The 22,563-nt window shown below is 42.8% G+C and overlaps 1 protein-coding gene across 2 annotated transcripts in view; it reads right to left on the reverse strand.

The window, feature by feature from the left end:
* Positions 1–21,555, reverse strand: part of FYB2 (FYN binding protein 2) — a 97,889-nt gene extending 76,334 nt beyond the window's left edge. Inside the window, exon 1 of one of the 2 annotated variants that reach the window (XM_019742549.2) lies at positions 21,064–21,555. In XM_019742549.2, coding sequence (XP_019598108.2) covers positions 21,064–21,072 — 9 coding nt within the window. In that variant the 5' untranslated portion in view covers positions 21,073–21,555. The remainder of the gene's footprint in view (positions 1–21,063) is intronic. The other variant, XM_019742548.2, reaches the window with a different exon arrangement.
* Between the last annotated feature and the right edge of the window lie 1,008 nt (positions 21,556–22,563).

Consider the following 22,563-nt stretch of genomic DNA (forward strand, 5'->3'; position numbering starts at 1 on the left):
CTGCAAGCAGCAATGAGCAAGGACTTGCAGGGGCTCAGTAAATTAGCAGTGATCCAGGAGGTGAAAGTCGTCATAAAAACATGCATAAAGTAAATTCCAAAAGGAGGAGACTATTTTGATGCATATCTCTTGATTTAAAAAGAAAAGTCAACTCATTTCTGATTTTCTGCAAATTGCTGAGTATTACCTTCCATGCGGGAGAAGCAGTGGCAACATACGTAACTGCCAACAGTTTACCACAGGCTGAACATTTTTCTCCTGGTCCATGAATGCAAGAGCTTTAAGAAAAATGGAAGCTCAAAATCCAAAGCACAGAGAAGGCAGCAGACGCCAAGAAATTACGAACCCAGAAAGAGAGGCAGTAATAGCTGTCAAATCCTACCTAAGATGGAAAGAAAGAAAGGGCGATTAAAAATAGCGTCTGAGTCGTCCTTCACGAATAAAGGGGCTTCGATCCAATCTCCACTACCCAAGGAGCGAAGGCAATGGCAAAACAGTTGTGCTCCTGGTACCCGTGATTAATTCTCCCACGAAGGGGTAGGAACAACAGAGCATGGAAGTGCTGTTTGAAATCCCCCCATCTGCCCTCTGAACAGATACAGGATAGAAAGGTTAAAAGCTTACGCGTACGTCATAAAGGTATAAGAATCAATAACTTCACATCCCATTCCTATCAGGTCACATCAGTACATTTTTCATCCTTAATGTTTGACATGGGCAAGAATCCCAGCTCTGGTAAGTACGTGACCTTGAGCAAGCTATTACATTTTTCTGCATCTGTACAAAAGGGCAAGAATGCCCACCACACTGGGCTATAGTAAGGTTTTAGTTAAGTGTGTACAAAACCTGGTAAATGTCTGGCCCCGGTCAGTGCTCCTGGTAAAACTGTCCCTCCTGTAACTTGTAACCCCATATACTGAATACTAAAAAAGTGTCTAGAACTCCCCAGACTACCAGTAAAAATCTCTCCTGCCCACTGCTGACGTAAAAGGCAGCCCACAGAGTCCTATGTGGTCCTAATAAGACCACCATGCCCCCCTCACCACGACACCCCCTGCATTGCATTAAAGCTGCCTGATCTCCCATCTTTCATAGCGGGCAACGACTATGAAAATGACTCATCTTCCCCGGAAACAACAGGCCATCACGCCTTACATCCCTGTTTCCCTTGGTCATCATCAGAAAGCCAAGCCAGCCCACTAACACAGGGCCCTACCTCCCACAGACCTCTCTAACATCCCCAGTTGAATCCCACTTCTCTTCTCACCCTTCGCTCACCTCCCAACGCTTCTACTGAGCTCTCTGGACTTCACACCCAGTGATTAGCAAAGCTGCCCTTGTCCTCAATCTCTTCTATGAACATGCCCGCCGCCTCTTTGCTCTAATTCAAACTGGTGTCTCCCCTAAAGATAGAGTCCCCTGATGGTTTCCCAAGTGTGGCTTTTTCCTTCCACACTCCTCACCCCTGGTCCAGGAGACGTAAAATGTTCTCTTAGCTCCTCATTACCACTTCCACATCATCTCTTCTTCCTCAGAAATACCCACTCCTATTAGCAGTATACCAAACTAACGCCACTGTGCCCTACACAAGTCATCCACAATCGTCCGGGCATTCCTTCTTACTTACTGAGGATTTTAGTACCTGCCTCACTCCTCTCTCCACTTCTCCTCCCATGACAATAAGCAAATGCAGAATCCATTTGGATAATCCTTCCTTATCTGTGCCTGGAAGGCACCCACGATAGCTCTTACTTTGCAGTGTATAGGAGCTTGAATTATCTATCAGAGCAGGAGCACACAGACTCAGAGTCCACGCTTAGGAATTAGAATGCCACCCAATAGGCACTGTGAAGCCTGCGAAGATTGTGAGCAGGAGAGCGACACACTGTTAACCCCACTCATTCAAGGCACTGTGTTCCCAAACCTCCTGGCCTCTCCCAGTTCTGGGTCAAGTGCCTCACTCTGCTTACTTCTTTCTCAGTGCATATCACACTCTAATTTATAACTGTTGACTGGATTGTCTCTCCCACTAAACTATCATTTTCTGGTACAAAGACTTATGAGTATGTCTTTCCATCACTGTACCTTCGGCTGATAGCTGGGCCAGCTAAACAGAACAATTCAAAATATTTGACCCCTGTTTACTTATGGAAACAATCACCCAACAAAGTCCATCTATGGGATCAATGAAAATACAGTGAAAAATTAGTTTGGCTTGGCCCCTTCAGGCAATCCTTCCTAAAGGAGATAAGATTGAAGAATAAGTTGGTTTCCATTGGAGCGAGGCAGGGGCTATATAGTCATTTTAGGTTAAAGAAATGGTATAGGCAAAGGCATCCAGGTCCACTGTATTTTCAGGTGAGCAGATCAGAACATAGAGCATAGAGGTGGGAGGAGGGAAGCCATTATTCTTCCCATAGCCATTTTCATTTAGGGCCTTCAAAGATTTCACTCAAAGGAGGAATCAGGAGTTTCAGTTGCATTTGAAGGGCAATAAGAGAAGATACTCTGGTGAGAGAGCGTTTTGGTGGATTTAATATCCTATCACTCTGCCACTTTCTTATCTACATCTGCCTACACCCTTCTCTTCATGAGGGCCTTTCTGCCCATCCATCAGAACGTTCATCCAAGAATCCCAAAGCACCTTGGCACCAATACAAATAGTCATCTACCCAGCGTCGAACATGAAAACGTGTATGTTAGCCATCCTGTTACAAAATCCTGTCCCTCCACACCTTCCCCTTCACAGGAGCCCAGGCTCCATTTCTTCCTCTTTCTTTGGAAAATCGCTTGGGTTAGTTTTAGCATTTACAAAACAACACTAATTAGGTCTACAATCCCTATTCAAAACCCTTGGTCTGGGTGTACTTTTGAATTCAGAAATTTGCCAGTTTTAGAAAGGTAGTATGTTACAAATTCTACCTATGTGGTCTGAGGCAGCATGCTGTGATCAAACGTGCGCTATTTCTGTAGCAAAACATATTAACATTCGCCTAATGTAGGAAAAGGAAAGACCATAAAATATCTCATGTTGGTTCAGGTAGGCTTTTGATACCAAAACAGTTATGAAAAATGAGTGGTTTTCAGAGCTTACTGGATTTTGGAATTGTGGGTGAGGGATTACGGACTTGTTCCTATCCATTTCCTAGAGTTCTTTCAAGGCTTACAGAAGAAGGAAAATGCAAAACAATTATCCTAATTCCAAGCATAACACATGGTAGGCACCACTGTAGTTATTGCTTGACCAGCGGGTCATAATCTTTGCATCAATGACATCTAAAATGCAGTTCTGATCATGCCACTCCCATTAAACCCTTCAATGGTTCCTCATTACTCTGATGATAAATTATACATTCTTTAGCCATACACATAAGGGTTGCTTTTTTTTATGTTTTGAAAAATAAAACTTTATTAAATCAAATCAAATAAGTGGTATATATCTGTTTCTTAAGAAAGGCAGTTTCTTAAGATCTTTCCCTGCCTCTATCTCTCGTTTCATTTCCTGCCACTTCCTGCCTCTAACTTACCCCTTCAATGAAACTGAACTTGCCTCTGTGTATTTGTTCATGCTGTTCTCTCTGCCTGGAATGCCTTTTCCGTACTTATTTACCTGCCTAAACTTATTCAATCTTTTGAGATTTAGCTGAGTTATCACCCCTGCCCCCCCTCCCACCCCGAAGCCTCTTCCAGCACTTAGGTTGAGCTAAGAGTACCTGTTCCATGCTTTATCGCACCTTTTGCTTACCTCTGTCTCTCTATTTATTTAATTTATTGGAATCATCTATCTATGTGTCTGCTTTACCTGTATCCCATTCACACTGTGAGGTCCTCAGGTATATAGACCAGACTGTATTGTTTTTACTCATGCTTCTGTAATTATGCCTAGGCATATACAACATAGACAAAACTTGTTCCTTGAAATTAAAATGAGCTGATTAGAAGGAATTTCTAATGCTTTTGGAATGGAGGGGAGCATATGGATGGAGGGAACTATGGAAAAATTAGGATTAATTGCAGACCAAAAAAATATAAAAGGTGCACTGAATTCTTACTATGTTACATCTCACTATGTTTTTACGTTTCCAGGCACAGTGCACAGCAACATGTGTATTTTGTTTCAATTACTGTAACCCTTACAATGGGCTTCTGAGTTGTGCCCCCAAAGATGAGGACAAAACCAAAGACCAGAGTTTTTTGAAGCTTGCTCAGGTCACATAGCTGACAAGTATGATCCGAGGTTGGAACCCAGCCCTGACACCAAAACCTGTGATGTTTTCAAATGAACTCTAAGTTATAGCATGCCTTTTCTCTAATGACAGATTTTCATTTGTCTTTTCCTAAATTCATCCAACAATTATTTGTTGCATACATCCTATGGGTAACATGAATGAGTTAGACGGATGTGGGCCTTGCCTTCATGGGCCCACAATTTTATGGAAAAGATGGACAAATAAACAGACAATGACAGCACCCCATCACCACTACTGTGATGAGGCAGGCAGCGGAAAAGCCTAACTGGGTTTGGGGAGGGCACAGACCTTCCTAGAGAAAGCCAGATGTGAAGAACAAAAGGGATCTTGACTGCCAACAGGGTGGGAGACATTATAGGGAAAGGAGACATTTGTAAGAACCGAGGTCTGAGAGCCTGGCAAGTGTGGGTTTCCAAAGTGGGGGGTTGTGGCCGAAAGGGGAGACGGGGAGGAGTGAGAAGTGGGGCTGAGGCTGCATCCATCCTGAAAGGCCTTGCAAGCTACTGAAAACAAACTCATCTACGTATGTTTGCATTTTCATGGTTCAAACTACATGCTTAGACTGCATAGGGAGATGGTGAATTAGAAATGGATATTTTTGCAAGCACCAAATCCTCTTGCTCCAGACATGGGCCTGTACAGAAACCCTTAAGCCTAGTGGAAAAAAAAAGGTGGATAGCTATTCATTTCAAATAAATGAGGTTTGTGATGCCTTTTAGGAAATCAGAAAGCCCAAAACCCAAAAAACCACAATGGGTTCAAGATACTGAAATGTTGCTGGTTAACTGCATCTTGTGGTGGTGGTCGGGGAGAGGTCTCAGATGAAAAATTGGACTGTACCTTCTCAGATGCCAAGTTGAAAAGGCAGCTCCCAGCAAAGGGGTTCCAGATTGACCAAGTTAACAGTCTGGGGATGAGGGACTGAAGCCAGAATGTATGATTTCTGCACACAAGCCAGTCCTTAACCTACCCCATGACGGGCCTCCCTGACTAGATTCCCCATGCTCGTTTGGCACTGAAACTTGGGGCAAGAACAGGGAAAGTTCACTAGAAACTGGCTGCCAGCAAGTTGGAAAATTCAACCACAGAGCGTCCTTATTTGAAAGGGCCTCCTGCTCTCCCTGCTGCCCTCTCACACCCCAGACAGAACAGTCGCTCAGTGTCCTTTGGGTTTATGACAGTTTTATTTAAAGTGCAATTTACTGAACACTGAAAATAGAAGGGTTGAATAACTTCTTTGAGCCACTTTATTGCCTTCACTCTATACCGTATGATGTAAACTCTTTAGCCAATGTGGCCATTTTAATTTCTTAGATTTGTTTTTTATATTAGAGTCCCAGCTGCATGAAGAAACACAGAAATCAAAGACACCATTCTAAACTCAATTGAGACAAATTTGACAGGTGTTAGATGATTTTGTTTTGTTTTGTTTTTTTTTAAAGAGAAAGCACCTCCTTGTCTGGTTTTCTGTCTATTCAGTACCTTCTTTCTCCAACAATAGCAATGGAAGCCATCTTTAAGATCTGGAGTTCCAATTATCACCATCATTATCATCTCCACCACCATTACCACCATGGTCCCATCATACAATGCTATACCCTGTTTCCCCGAAAATAAGACCTAGCCGGACAATCAGCTCTAATGCGTCTTTTGGAGCAAAAATTAATATAAGACCTGGTCTTATATCATTATATTATATAATATTAATATTATATTTATATATTATATTATATTATATTATATTATATTATATTATATTATATTATATTATATTATATGACCCGGTCTTATATTATAGTAAAATAAGACCGGGTCTTATATTAATTTTTGCTCCAAAAGACACATTAGAGCTGATTGTCCAGCTAGGTCTTATTTTCGGGGAAACATGGTAATATTTATGGAGCTTGTATCACTGCAATAGATGCCTTTAAGACACAACCTCAGATTCTCCTAACAACCTGGCAGGGCAGGTGTTAGTAACCCCATTGTATAGACAAGAAAACTAAGGTTTGGAGAGAGAGAGCAGTTTCGCTTAGAGATTAAAAACCATGTAGTAGACTTTGGAGTCAGATAACCTGTTTGAATCCTGGCCGTTTCACTTTCAGCTCAACTTTGAACTTTACCATCTCATTTCAGTTCTCGTCAATAAAGTAGCAACAATAATAGGATTTACTCTATGGCTGCCTATTAATTTAGACAATCCATGTTAAGTGCTCAGCACAGTGCCTTGTACCTATTTTCGACGAATGCGAGCTAACTATTATTATTATTGTCACCATTGTTATTAGTGCTGTCAGAGTTTGCATCACTATTCCGAGGTAAATTTGGATTTAAAAATCAAGTCTCATTCCAAAACTCAAGCTCTTTTCACTCTACCACATTGGGTTGGGTCCTTTCCTTTATTATTTTGTGTACTCTTCCACAACGCTACAGTGGAGAGGTGATTAATTCCCTTTTACAGATGAAGAAACTAAAGCTGGAGGGGCTACGCTACTTGCCTAAGATGGAAGAGCGAACAAATGGGCAATGTAGACCTGACCTCAGTCCCCTAGCTCTTTGTAACACACTACCACAGCCTCAATTTTCGTTTGCCTCCAAACAGTCAGGAAGAGTGTTTGCAAGACCCTTTATCTGGGACAACATTCCTTCAGCCAAAACTGGTGCTCAACAGTCTTTGTGCTTTCTGAATATGTATTCTGCCAGTCCACTCAGTATGCCTCACGATCTTTTTCACTCAAAGAACTAGCGAAGCCAGAGCCTCTTGTGAAAGAGGTTTACAGCAGCAATTAGTTACACACCAGTCCCTGACGAGGGCTCCCGGCACCCGCTCCCAATTTCCTTCACCTTGGGAGGGTGCCAGCTGTGTGAGGCCAACAACACATTCTTCAGCCCAGCTGTTTCCTAGGAAAGACGCATCCTTGGCCCTTGGAGGATTTACAGAGACACTGAATGCTGTTGTAGAAGAGCTTTGACTAGGAGAGGCTTGGGTTCCACATTTGGCTCTTCTACTCACTAAGTGTGTTCTGTGGCAGTCATTTTATTTCACTTGTGAAATAGATATGCTGATTTACAGCAGAGTGTTAACTAACGCTCCTTGGGTGAGTAAGAGGCTGAATGACAGTAATCTCTGTCTAGAGTTGCTTCCTGCCTTGTTCATTCATTAGCTTATTTACTAGTGCCCTTGATAGTTGAGGTCCATGTATATCAGACATGGACCTCAACTATCAAGGGCACTAGTCACATTGAGGTGGCACAGACTACTCACATACACTACTATAAAAACTGTCCCCTGGGTTATACAAGTCAGTGGTCCCACTGCAGATATAAGTGGTGATAGTGGTGAATTAACATTCTCTGTCCTCATAGAAATTATAAGCAAATGTATTGTTTTAAAGGACAACAGAGATCAGTCATTCATTCATTCATTCAATAACTAGTTGAATGCCTAGGCTTGTGAAAACGCATTGTAAAACATAATACAGGTATATTATTAATAGCTTATTTTCCTCTCAGATCTCCCTCTAAATATTTACTGTTCTTGAAACTTCTAGTTTTATCTCCTATAGTTCCTTTACTGCACTGGATGCATTGTTCTCTTTTTGATTCACACTTGGGTTTCCTAACTTAGTGCCTGGAGCAGAGAAGACAGTAAATATTGTTAAAGAAATGAGTGCCTCCAAGCTCTTGCACACATTTCATCCTCTGTCTGAAATACTCATCTCCCTTCTTATTGTCTGAAAATTATTTGTCTTGCTTGACTCAGCTCAGCTGAAACTCCCCAAGGAAGCCTTCCATCAGGTATGCAGTGAGAGGTGGTGATTCCTACCTGCCCCCAGAAACCCTGTATGTCTCCCAACTGCAGTGTTTATTACACTGTTATTGTCTGTTACATTTCCCCCTTCCTCCCTAGACTAAGAGCTACTTTAAGTGCAGCAGTTCGGTTAAGAACATGGGCTTTGGAGTTGAAAAGTCTTAGGATGGAATCCTATCTCTATATATTCTGGCTCTGTCACCATGACAAAGCTCGTATTTCAGTTCTCGGTTCCCTATTTCCTGTTGAGAGCAATGGGGATACAACCTTTCACACCATAGGATTTCCACAGACATCAACACTGGCTGAGTGCCTGGAGCAAAGGAGGCCCACCATAATGACATTTTGATGAGGATAGTTGTGACGTGGATAAAGAGACTGAGGAGAAGGGCAATGATATTTGTGATGATCATTAGTATCGTGGTGGTTTTGACAATGATGACATGATTATCTGTGGCAAAGAGTACATGTTCAAGAAACATGTGCAGAATTAACTGGCTGATGGTTTCAAATGGGAAAATTGTATCTATTCTGATAGGGTGGCATTTTAGTTCCTAATAACCGAAATGCTTCCGTTTTGGCCTCCCTCTCCTTCTGCATTCACTGACACGAAGTATCCATGGATTTTCTTGGAGCTTTCACTCCAGTCTACCCCACTGGTTCTACTCACATTGTGAAATCATCGCGTGAAAGTGCCTTCTTTCTCCAACTCAGCTCTCCATTTCCTACCTGTACCCAGTCTAGCCAACAATGCTAGTTCAGAACAATGGACAGCAACACAGGACCCATTCATCAAACGTTCAGTGTTCAGTTCTGCTTTACTTCTTAAACTCAATCCACATAAGCCATTTTGCACTCTGCCCAGGTAGCTTCTCTTAATTTACTATCATCTTAATCTGCAAAATACTAATGGGGACCCTAGGAAGGAAAATAAAGTGATAAAGGCAATTGGCTGGAGATGACCTTGAATTGGTCAGCTCAGAAACACTAGCTGGAGGTAAACAGCCAGAATAATTGAAGGGCAGAATGAGGCAGCGTCTATTAACTAGAATGCATGGCTTCACGGAACATTAGCTGAGATTTTTCTTTGTATTAACTGACAAGAGGAAACAATAAGGCTTTAATTTCAGATGATGCTGGCAAAAAGAAAAAAAAATCATATGCAATTGCTTAGCTTTGAGAGAAGAAAGATGAAAACTAGGAGTGAGGTGATCTAGTTTTCTGATCTTTAAGGTGTATAGCCTTGGGTCTTCAAGAAGAATATATACGCTTGTGACTCATTGTGGCCCAAAAGAAAATATAAATATTGGAATTAACCCAGAATTTGAATATCCGCTATGTCACTGTGATCTTTGAAAAGTTTCTCAAGCCTCATTATGTTCTTTGTAGAATAGGATATCTTCTGGTCTTGAAAGTTATGGTAAGGATTAAAACTCTCTGAGTCTAACTTGATACTGGTTACAGAGCAGTTAATAAATTCATGTTGACCTAATGAACACATAGGCATGGAATTTGTTAACCATAATCTTATATAACCATATAGAAATTAATCATTTCTTAAAGAATTACCATGGCTGAGAAAGTTAGCTGAAATGCTTGTTGACCAACTGAAGATATAAAATCTAATTCTTTTGTTTGTTTGTTTGTTAATACCTCAAATGCAAATAAGTGTATTTGTCCTGTCTACCTTACAAGGTTCTTATAACTAGCAAATAAAATGAAATATGCGGAGGGGATGGCCCGGTGGCTCAGGCGGTTAGAGCTCCATGCTCCTAACTCCAAAGGCTACCAGTTCGATTCCCACATGGGCCAGTGGGCTCTCAACCACAAGGTTGCCAGTTCAATTGCTCGAGTCCTGCAAGGGATGGTGGGCAGTGCCCAATGCAACTAAGATTGAACAGGGCACCTTGAGCTGAGCTGCCACTGAGCTCCCGAATGGCTCAGTTGGCTGGAGTGCGTCCTTTCAACCACAAGGTTGCCAGTTTGATTCCTCGACTCTGCAAGGGATGGTGGGCTGCGCCCCCTGCAACTAGCAATGGCAACTGGACCTGGAGCTGAGCTGCGCCCTCCACAACTAAGGTTGAAAGGACAACAACCTGACTTGGAAAAAAGTCCTGGAAGTACACACTATTCCCCAACAAAATCCTGTAAAAAAAAAAAAAAAGAAAGAAAGAAATATGTGGACACTTTGAATAGAATAAAAAATTAAAAATAACTACAAGGCAATACAGATTCAACACATTATTTTTAACTGTGTATAAATGCTGTAGACCTGACACAAATAGATTTCCCAGATAGAAAGAGCAGTTAACCCTTGGAATAGGCTTACCAAAGAGAAGGAACAATTACCTTGGGGATTTCAGGGCCTATCACAGCACTTACCATATGGTGGGGACTCAAAAATACACACTAAATTAATGAACGGATGAATAAACCTCATGGGGGCTGGGGAAGAAGAAGGGGAATGGTTTAAAGCAGGACTCATTACAATGATTCTACGAGGCTCTAACTCAAACTTTAAAACTAAGCAATTCTCTAACCACGTACCCTCTGGCTCATAAGCAATTTAAGGGGGAGAAGAACTTAGTTAATTCAGTGTCCGCTGTATCTTTCCCATCAGCCCCCATACTCCCTTCACCCTAATACTTGTCCAGTGCTGTGTGGGGCTGCAGTCCTCAGCAGAGGCACACATGTCCCTATGTTTCTCTTTTGCCTTTGTCCCCAAACACACCATGATATTTCCTGCCTCAGTTCCTTTGTATATACTGTTTCCTATGCCTGGGATGCCTTTCCCCCTCTCAGCTCCGATTGTCTGGTGAATGCTTTTTATCATTTAAAACCAAAACCAGAAATGACCTCCCTTCAGAAAGTCTGATTCACTCAGGTCGAGTGAAAACATTCTTCTCTGCTCTCAGTTATTTGAACATAATGTCATTGTTCACATTACGTTATAATCGTCACATTGTATTATAATCATATCATTTTTGTATACCTTTCCTATGACATGCTGAACAATTTAAGGAAGGTCTAAATCATGTTTTATTTCATGGGCCCTTGGTACCTTGCCTGTTAAATGAAAAATCTCTGGGGTCAGACAGGTTTGGGTTCAATTCTTCGATCCATCACTTAGTAGTCAAGTGGCCTTGGAGGCTAGTTACACAAATCCACTGAGGTTCAGTTTCTCCACTTGACAAGGCGAATGGTAATGCTACTTATCTTTGGCAGGCTATTGTGCAGATTAAACGATATTATTCACAGGAAAGGCTAAGCACAGTGCCTAGCCCCCCAAATATTATCTATTGTTGTGGCTGTCATCATTGTTGTTATTTAACAACATAAGCCTTCTGGAGAGAGAACAGTGAATAAGAAATAGGCACTTCCTCTTCCTAATGAATTTTACAATCTAGAGTGGGAGAAATTAAATAGATATTTATACATTTTTTCTTTTTACAACTATGAAACATGCTCTGAAACAACAACATGGGGTTGAGTAATAGTCAGGGTAGGCTAGGGGTGTGATAGGCTGAATAATAACCCTTCCTAAAGATGTCCGTGCCCTAATCCTCAGAACCTGTGCATATGTCACCTGACATGCTAAAATGGGATCTGGAAATGTGATTGAGTTAAAGATCTTGAGATGGGGAGATTATCCTGGATTATTTGGGTGGGTGCAAAGTCATTATAAGGGTTCTAATAAGAGGGAGGGAGAAAAGTCAGAGTCTTAGAAGATGTAAGGATGGAAGCAGAGGTCAGAGAGAAGAGAAAATGATGCACTGCTGGCTTTGAAGTCTGAGGAAGGGGCCATGGATGAATGAATGCAGGTGGCTTCTAAGCTGGAAAAGGTAAGGAAACCGACTCTTCCCCAGAGTCTCCAGAAAGAAGACAGCTCTGCAGACCCATTTTAGACTTCTGACCTCCAGGGCTGACAGAGAATGAATTTGTGGTGCATTAAGCCACCAAGTTTGTGATAATTTGCTACAGCTGCAATAGGAAACTAACATACACGCTCTGAAAAGACAACTTTTGGGTATATAGTGGTCAGGACAGGCTGGGTTTTATTGTAACCAAGCAACTCCTAAATCTCAGTGGCTTAACCTAAAGGTCTCTGTCTCTGTCTGTCTGTCTGTCTGTCTGTCTGTCTGTCTGTCTCTCTCTCACACACACACACACACACCATGTCTGACATGAGTTGGAGGGGGTTCTGCTCCTCATACTCACTCAGGGACCCACCATCTAGTGATGCCACCATCTCAACACATGGCTTGAAAGTCAGGGGGCCAGAATTTGGATCAAATGTTTGACTTGAAACTATTAGATGCTCAGCATTAACTATCACACTGCATTCTGAGTTCATGAGCCAGAGAAGTATAAAGAAACATGGAGGCAATTAAGCTAGGAGCTGTTGTTTCAAATTCTACTTGGAATAAAACAGTGGGTTTACCAATAAATAAAACAACCACCACTAATCTTAACCTCCGCATGAACCAGAACTTCTCCTTGGCTGTCGGGTATAAAAAAAACCTTTGAATGTCAGAAGTCACATTGGTAATTGAAGCCTCTCTGATTCAACCTATCATTTTACAGATGAAGATTCTGAAGACTTGCCCAAAGTCACACAGACAATCTGCCAGGGCCAAGATTGGTTCTCAAAACAACACTTTCCCTACCTGTCTGAGTGGGAGAACAACCAGAGAAAAATAATTCATGGAAGTCTTTGAACCATTTTAATAAGATATACCCAGCTATTATTATTCCAACTTTACAGATAGGAAAACTGAGGGTCAGGGAGTTCAAGTCCCAACAGTGGAGTCTAAACTTGAACCTCTTGGAACCCTTGCGCATGCTCCTAGCCTGTATTGCACAGTGCTTCTGGGGGTATAGGGTCCTCTCTCACCCAGTGCTGGTAGGAAGGAAAGGCAATAATTTAGATTTCTTCTCTTCCCTGATAGACCCCAGCTCCACCGCACTCCTGGGTTAGGGGAGAACATAGCAAACATTCCCAACAATACGTCCACACGTGGAATATTCTCTCCTGTTCGTCTTGTAAAGCTAAAAGTCAGTATCTCTTCAGCACTGGTAATTACCCCACAAGGTAAGGAAGAATACCTTCACCTGTTGATTTTGAAAGAAGTTAACTGGAAAGTACTCAAACAGTTGCAGATACATTTTGAAACAACTTTTAGATGAAGGGCATTGCCAGGTTCATTTTCTGCTGGGAGATATATTACTGTTTTTCATTGTGAACGAAGCGATGTCTTTTCTGAAAGAGAGACTTGAAAAACAGTAAGAATGTTTGGCTATGCCATTTTTTCCCCTGGGGGTTGTAGAGTTGTATATGGTTAAAAACTACTTCTGTTTTTTCCAGGCAGAGACTCTGAGGGAAGTTGTGTCGTTGGGTTTCATGACATTGGTGGGGTGGGATGCCTCTCCGTTTACAGCTAGCTCTGTACTTTCCACGGGCTGATACTACTATTTCAGTGTTTCTGGGAGACAGGAACTCTTACAGAATGTGTCTTTTAAACCTTCAGCTTCTGGGTTTGAATCCCAGTGATGGTACCTACTGGCTGTGTGACCTTCAGCAAGTTATTCAACCTCTCTGGGTCTCTCAGTGGGAGTGCTGACCTGCCTAATGACAGTGCCTACCCCACGTAGAGCTGCTGAGTTTATACATATAAAGCACTTGGACTCATGCTTGATCTACATGCACAGACAAAATATCAAATAGGTAGTATTAAACACACTAAGAGTTAAGAAAATTGAATCTCAGAAAAGATAAGTGACTTGTTCAAGCCACATAACAAGTGGATGACAGACCTAGACTCAAATCCAGGTCTTTTAATTAAAAAAAAATTAAAAACATCTCCAATATGTTACTCATTATAATCATGATAAAAAGGAACCAAAACAAGGATTAAGAATGAGGACTCCGGAGTCAGCTATGTCTGTATGTAAATCTTGACTCTGCCTCACCTTCCTTTAAAATGGAGATGAAAACAGTTATAGTGGAGAGTGAGAAGTAAAACTTTAACTTTTTCCAGTATTATGATCCCAAATTGCTTAATTGTTACTTAGGAAGCATATTATTTATAACTCCTCTGTATTTAGTATGTCCTAACAAAATATTAGGATTCATCTTTAAAATAGCTCCAAGAGTTGGCTATTTCAGATTTTTACAGATGAGAAAAAGCAAATATAAGAGTCAGTGATCAGGGAAGACTATTGACCGTGGTCCTAAGGTTATTTCCATACATGTTGCGTTTCCCACGCCAAGTGGTAACAATAAACACGTCTCAGATTTCTTCTCTAAAGAGCAAAACACACCTGTTGTTCTTGGGGTTGTCAAAAGAACAATGTGGTATAAACACCTCCCAGGTTGATGGGGGAAGGGCACTGCACCAAGTATTCACATTCATTCTCTTAATTAACTTGCTGATAAGGTCCTGTATGGGTTCACTAGGTCTGCCTGAACAAAGTACCCCAGACGTGTGTGGCTTCAACAACAGAGATTTACTGCCTCGTGGTTCTGGAGGCCGGACGTCCAAGATCAACATGTCGGCAGGACTGGTTCCCCCTGTGGGTTGTGAGGGAGACTCTGTCCTTGGCCTTTCTCCTTGAGCTGTAGATGGCGATCTTCATGTGCACAAGGTGTTCTCCTGGTTCTTCACGTTGTCTCCTTTCTGCGTGTATTTCTGTGTTCCTAGTCCTTCTTTTTAAAGGGCTATCAGTCATATTGGGTTAAGCTGGCCCTAATGACCTCACTTACACCTGATTTCCTCTGTAAAGATCTTATTGCCAAATAAGGTCACCTTCTGAGGTACTGAGGGTTAGGACTCCAGCATATGGGTTTGGGGGGAAAAGATGCAGTTCAACCCTTAACAGTCCATTTGTTATTACTATAACTTGTTATTTTAGTTTATAGGATTACCTGCCCTTTGAACTCATTGAGCTGTTCTAAGCTCTTTATATAAAACTCGGTTGAGTGCTAAGAGGTAAATATTAACTCTCGTTACAAATGAGGTAACTGGGGGACAAAGAGATTAAGTAACTTGCTCAAAGCTGAACAGCTAGTAAATGGTAAAGCCAGAAACTGAAATCAGTCGGGCTGCCTCAGAGTCTGTGCCTCTGTGAGTAAAACCCTGTCCTTTTTCTCTGGGATCTCATCATCCAGACCTGGGTCTATTCAAAAGGGCTGGGATCTTGCAAGATCAAGAAAGACCAAAAGTGACCAAGGGGCTAGGGAAGGCTTCTCAGGGAGGTGATACCTGAGCTGAGCCTTAAATGAAGTGAAAAGAAGTACTCTGGAGAAAAGAATACTCAGAAAGGACAGTCTGGAGTACAAGGGCATGGGGCCAGGAGGCTGGTGTGGGAGCACGGAGGGCAGATACCAGAGTACTTTGGCCTCGTCAGCCAAGCTAAGGGCTTGGGCTCTACCCCATGGGCAACGGGGAACCATCGAAGGGGATTCGGCAGGGGAGTGACATGGTCAGATTCACCACTTAGAACCATCTCTCCAGTGGAGAAATGTGGGTGCATAGTTTGGAGAAGGGAAAGCTTGACTGAACAGGAAGGTGACAGGGCTAAGTGCTGGGGTCAGTGTGGCTGAGAAAGACGGGCTGGCACAGCCATCAGCCCTGCAGTGGTGCAAGTAAGCCACTTAACGTTTCTCCACGATGACTCTGTAGCACAGTTTCTCTGCAAAGATGGAAGTGATGTGGCCAGCCTTTGGGGGTTGTGAATAATTGGGTGATCTTCCCTTTTCCCCTTCTCAGAAATTCTCTTGGAAATCACAAAGAAGCCTCGCTCCCAGTGCACTCCACTCTCCCAAGGACAAGCTCATTGAGGACAGACCATCCTTTACCATACGATCCTTTACAGTTGGCTGCTCTAGTGTTAAAAAACATTTTACCCTGTCTTTTGACTTATTCATTTAAAATCAGATTATTCAGGAAAAAAACCATTTTCAAATTGCTCTTGAAGACTTGCTAAGTGGTTTTACAGGCATTCAGGGCTGGAGTTCTAGACTCAGTTCTGGCAAAAACAAATCCCATATGACTTTGGGAAAGTCCTGCATTCCCAGAATGTCAGGGCATGACAAGACCTCAGGGGACAGTTAATTCACCTCCCCACGTCAGAGGTCAAGTCCCTCAGCAGCTCCCTTGGCCTGTAGGATAAAGTACAAAAAGCATTCAGGGTCTTTCAATATCTGACCCCTATTTTCTTTTGGGGATTTGATTCTGGCTGTTCTCTCTCTCTCTCTTTTTTTTTTTTATTAATTAAATTTAAAAATTTTTCTGTTTCATCAACTTCTTACTACAGTGGTATTCTCTGAATTCTCACCCTAACACTTGCTCACCTCTGCTCCTTTGTCCATGCTGTCCCCTCAGCCTTCTTCTGCCCTTCTCCCCTCTTTCCCAGATGAAATGCTTCTTCCTCCTCCGCTGACGTTCAGCTCAGATGCCGGTTCCCCCAATGCACCCAGGATGAACCTCACCCTGGGCTCAGCTCCTATTCTTAGGGCTCTCATCAAAGCTTCATCATTCGAGTTTTCACTTAGTTGTACAATCGCCTTGTGTTCTTTACACTCTCCCTTGGGAAACTACGTAACTAGATGGCATTCACAATAGGCTCCTTCTCAGAAATTCTACGATAGGGCCTGACTCACAGAAGGTGTTTGGATTTTCTATCAAATAATGACAGAGTGGGGCCTAGTGATCTGCTGCCTCAGAGTTCATTCTCAAAATTAATAAGCACATTTATGGAACATCCACTGTATATGAGGCACAGTAAATAAGTGTGTTGTCACTTTCCCCCTGTGGGTGTCAAGTTTACCCATCTCTTAAATGGGACTTGTTGGTCTTTGAGAAATCTCCCAACTCTTACATTTTATTGTTCAATGACTTATTCAAATCACTTGACTAATAAGAGGCAGAATTAAATATAAATATAGGTCTTTCAACTACAATTCCAATTTTAATTCTTCAAAATTCAAGTACCTTTGGTAAGTGTCTCAGCTGAAAAACATTCCCAGCTCAAAAATGCTATGATTTTCTCTTGCCAAGACTGTGTGACTAAGTGAAACCTTACCTGGCTGAGGGAATGCACTAGGGTAGAAATTCACTCTCAGATTTAGAAAAGGAAAAACTCTCATCAACCTCACTCTGTTTGCGTGTCTAAACTATACAATAAAAAATGTTTTGTAGAATTCCTTTGAGCCTTAGTCTATGTGAGAAAATGATACATTTTTTTTTGTAACTAAAAAGAATGAAGGATATCTAATTGTTCAGATATCTATTGATGTAAAACTAACCAATCCCAAACTAATCAATATATACCCAGAATATGGCCTTTTCAATAACCCAGAATATGGCCTAAAACAATAACCATTTTTCAATATCACATGATTTTGTGGGATAAGAATTTGGGCAAGACTCAGCTGGGTGAGTCTTCTGTTCCCCAGGGTGGTGATGAAATTCACTCAGTGGTATCTCTCTGGTGGGTGGGCTGGTCTGGAGGGTCCTGCTTCTAGCCTTGCAGGACTTAGCTAGAACTGTCAACCAGAGTATCTACATGAGATGTGTCCAGCATGAAAGCCTAAGTGTAGACCTCTTATATGGGGGCTGAGGGCTCCAAGAGTGAGTGTTCTCTTGAATGAGGTGGAAGATGCTTGGCTTTTGTGACAGATTCTGGTCATATAATGTCGCATGTGTCACACTGTATTGGCTAAAGCAGTCACAATTCTGCCCAGATTCAAGGGACGGGAACACAGACTCTACCTCTTGATGGGAGGAATGTCAGAATGCGTAGCCAAGTTTCAAAACCGTCAATTAACATACACTAAACACTGTGATGCACTCGACATTATGCTGCATAATGAAGATTTATCTCAATCACACCTCTTGCCTGGGCCTCTCCCTTGCACTCTACACCCAAATATTCAACTGCCTACTTGGCCCCTCACCACACCTTACAACTTACTGTGACTAAAATTCACTTCTGATCTCCTTGCAAACCTATTCCATCTTAAATTGTCTCATTAAAGGTCAACTCCATTCTTGTACATTCCCAGGCTTCACACCTGGGAGTCATTTTCTTTCATACTTTTTGACCAATCTATCAGTAAATCCTATAGACTCTACCTTCAATATATACCCAGAATATGGCCTTTTCCAGCCACTTTTAATGCCAGTATTCTGGTCTGAGCCACCACGCCCTCTTGCTTGGGTTACGAAAATACCCTCCAAACTGGGCAGCCAGCTTCTGACCTTGCTCTCCCTAACATGTTTTCAAAACAATAGCCAGATGATCCTTTTACAACGTAAGTTGGATCATTCCACGGTGCTACTCACCACACTCAGGCGTGCTCAGTCTCGGGGGAAACTCTGAAATTCCTACAATGGCCTCCAAGGCCCTACATGACCTGGCCACTACCTCTGACCATTCTCTTCCTTTGCTTCCTCTGCCCAAGCCATTCTGGCCATTTTATTTGTCCTTGGACACACCAGACAAGCTTCTGCCTCCAGGCCTTTACATCTGCTGTAATCTCTCTGCAGAATGTTCTTCATTAAGATACCCAAGTGATCCACTCCTGCACCTCCTTCAAGGTTCTGCTCTAATGTCACCTTGCATTGATGCCTTCCTTGAAACAATCCTATTTAAGAGGGCAGCCTCTCCTGCTGCCTCACCATCCTTAAACCCTTCACTGCTTTATGCTTTTATATTGCATTTACTGACATTTGACCATATACCTGGGGTGCCAAAAAAAAAAAAAAAAAAAATATATATATATATATATATATATATATATATATATATATGTAGACAGTAGACAGTTTGGTCAACAGTGCTCAAGCAGTAGTTTGCCATAATCAGAAGTGTCTGGACGCTGATGGTAACCACTCTGAGCACCTTTGTAATTGCAGAAGTCAAATGTGACTTGTATTCATCTTTTGTTATTGGTATATACTGAGTATTACAATTTTAATAGTTTTTTTCCTTTCTTAAAATGTGTATACATTTTTTGGTAACTTCTGTATATATATATTATATATATACATATATATTATATATATATACATGTATTACATATATAGCTGTGTATATATATACATATTATATATATATATATATATATATAGTCTTCACTAGAATATACTTTTTATAAAGGCAGGTGTTTTTGACTGGTTTGCTGCTGCATCTGTGGCACCTAAATAGGACCTGACAAAACAATGCAGGTAATATATATATATATATATATATATATATATATATATATATATATATGATGAGTATTTTGTTGACTTTTAAAAAATAAAACAAAATCCTCCTTTTAAAATGAGAAACAACCCATATTTCTCTTCTGATTTTTCCCTTTCCCTAGCAGAAAATGGTGTATAAGCCATTGGCTTACCTCATAACACTGTTATTGGCTAATATGCCCTTCTGTGCACTTTTTTCTACGCTGCCTGACTTTTCCTGCTGTAGTCCTTGCTGGCGACGCTTGGCTTACAGTTCGCATCCGTATTTGTCACCGGCAAATCTAAGCCCATGCTCCAGCCTTGCTCCTGAGCAGCTGAGTGACACTGAGCATGTGATAACATTCTGACTGTCCGTTTCCTCCCCTATAAAAATGGGGCAAATAGCATGGATCTCACTGTGTTACCATGTAGATACCCTGAAATAGTGGACGCCAGCGCACATTCTGGAACATCAGAGAAGGCAAAATATAAATCCGTTTCTTTTCCCTACAAGCACACAAAACCTACTCAGCCTCACAGGTTCCTATCAAGGAGAAGCTTCTCGAACGTTCCTAAACTACAAGGTCGGGGTGAGAGAATTCAGAGGAGGGAAGATGGAAGCAATACCCGCGTGCCCTTGCTCACTCTTTCCCAAAATACAGCTGGTGGGACTGGCGTGATCTGCCACAGAGACACAGATGTCCCCCATCACCTGGGACACAGGGTGGGGAAGAGGGGCGACACTGCAATACGTCCTCTGTCTCAAGTTAAAGCCAAGGCGTTGGGAGGGAAAAAGCGTGATTCACATCAGAAAACGGGTTAATTCCAAGTGCATAACAGAGAAGATGTGGAAGCAAAACACACCTCTGCTCCTCTTGGAAAGAAACGGATTTATTGCAGAGGGGAATAGAGGAGATGGAGAGTCGGAAAATGAAAAAGCAAGATGCCCTCAGTCAGGTGATGGAGTTCTCCAGCTGTGCAAACAGCATGCTGCCATCCAAGGAGAAGGGAATTCCACCTGGCGTTATGCTGGGCACGCCCCCCAGGCCATCTCCATCTCCGCAAGTACCTCCGGTAATCTCACAAACTTGTTATTCTAGTAGTACACTAAGTCTTCACCTAATGGCATTGATAGTTTCTGTGACTTTAAACAAAATAACGACGTGCTATGTAACAAAACCAATTTACCAGGCTGATCTATATAAACAAGCGTTCGTTCCTACAGCATCCCACCAATGTTATAAAGAAAAGACCTTTAAGGAAACTTGCTAGTAATCCTATTTTAGGAGCAAGGAAGCCTGGGGCTCAGGAGGATGAACTCACTTGCCTCGGGCCACACAGCTAATAAGGAGCAGAGCCCACTGAAAAGCCACAGCTCTGGGCTCTGCCCTCCGCCCCGGACGCCCACTACTGACCAGGAGGACCGCACAGCACACAAGGGCAAACAGAGAGAGGCCAACAGGCACTTAGAACAGGCTGCGGGACTAGGGTAGAAACCCAGCCTGTGAGATGCGAGCTAGGATCCCTAGGTCCACCGTTCCTGAGGGCCTCTTGTCCCCGCACCCCCCGAGGGTCACAGAATACAGTACATCCCTGCTTAGTCCCCCCTTCCCTGGGAGCAAGGCCAGTGTGAGCTGTGCTGCACTGACACAGAACGTGTTTATTCCTCTCCAGGAAGCAGGATGCCCAGCCTTTCCCCACAGCTCTCTATGGGGAGGAACTAATCGCAGCAAGACAGGACACAGAAAGCGACAACCAAACGCCTTACCCTGTCCATGGCTTTCCTCTGAGGCAGAGTCTGGGAGGCAAAGCCAGCTTCCCAGAGCTGGATCCTGGGGCTAAGTAAGGGTCCGCTTTGTGGTGCCTGCGCCGGCCAGGAAGCAATCACTTGCCGCGGCCCGGACACACCCGAACCGGGCTCCGCACCTGCCCCACCTGGGCGGCGGCTCCGCCCTCTCCCTGGGCTAGAGCATTCCCGCCACAGGTGGTACGCACGGAGGCCTCCATCCCCCAAGCTTCGCGGGACCCGGCAGCTGCAGGGAGTAAAGGGGGGGGGGGGGGCTCTGGCCAAAGTCCCGCTGACCCCGGCTCTTGTCAGCAAGCGGTTCTCACCATTTTTTCTCCAGCAGGCTGGTCCCACAGTCACTCTCCAGGGGAGTTCACTTTGTGCCCGAGGCTCCAGGCTCAGAGGAGTTAATGAGGAATGGGGGTGGCAGGGCTCTTGTTAGTACATAACACTCAACTGGACAATGTAATCTCCATTAGTAACAGCCTCAGCGGCCATCCCTGCCCATAAGGATGGCTATAAAGAGGACAGAGCGTGCCTACACTTGCGGGGAGACTACATGGAGGCCAGAAAGAGAGCTGCTGTAATGGAGCATCTGTTTTTGGCCAGGCATTATCCAAGCACTGGGATACTTTATTATACTGAAATCCTACCATAACCCATTATTCCCATTTAAAAGATGAGGAAACAGGCTCAGAGAGAGCCTATAACCTGCCCATGGTCACATAGCTAGGAAGTAGAAGCATCGGGGTTTGAACCCAGGTCTAGCTGACTCTAAAGTGATTTTGTTATCATGGGATGTTTTTTCGTTGTTGTTGTTTTTTCTGCTTTTTTGCTTTTGCTTTCCTGAGACAGAGCTGGTGCTGGAAACCCAAATCTTAGTTCCCACTTCTCTAAGATGTCACACCTGTCCTGAGGGCTGGGGGCTGGCACAACACATAGCCTGCACTGCACCAAGCGTGGTCTGTGTGACTTTTCTTGCTTTGTTAGGGCCAAGCTCACGAGGTGAAAAGCCTCTCTTGCCTTGTGCAGGGAAGAGGAGGTGGAGGGCAGGTGAGGAAAGCCCACCTGGGTCCCCATATCTGGCTCATCATCACAGCTGTCCGGGAATCTATTAAAAATGTAGGTTTCAACACGAATCAGTTCCTCTGGTCTAGAGACTGGGAACCTGGATTTTAAATAAGCTTTTTAGGTGAGTGTGTTTTAATAATTAACGACTCACAATAAGATATAGCTTTTCTATCAGGCTGCAGCACAAGGCACACACACATACATTAAAATAAAAATTTCTCAAAACAATAATTACTCTTATTGTGTGTGTGATCACGCTGTTGTTTTCTATTCTCTTGAGCCATGACATGCCATTCAATAAAAAAATCAATGGCCAGCACACTCCACTACGTTGATTTCATGACTTACAGTTTGACCCAGGCTGCCCTGTGGGCTCTGCTCACAAATAGATTGGGGCCCCTCTTCTGCAAG

This window comes from Rhinolophus sinicus, linkage group LG06, assembly GCF_036562045.2.
Source record: "Rhinolophus sinicus isolate RSC01 linkage group LG06, ASM3656204v1, whole genome shotgun sequence".
Classification (NCBI taxonomy): domain Eukaryota; kingdom Metazoa; phylum Chordata; class Mammalia; order Chiroptera; family Rhinolophidae; genus Rhinolophus; species Rhinolophus sinicus.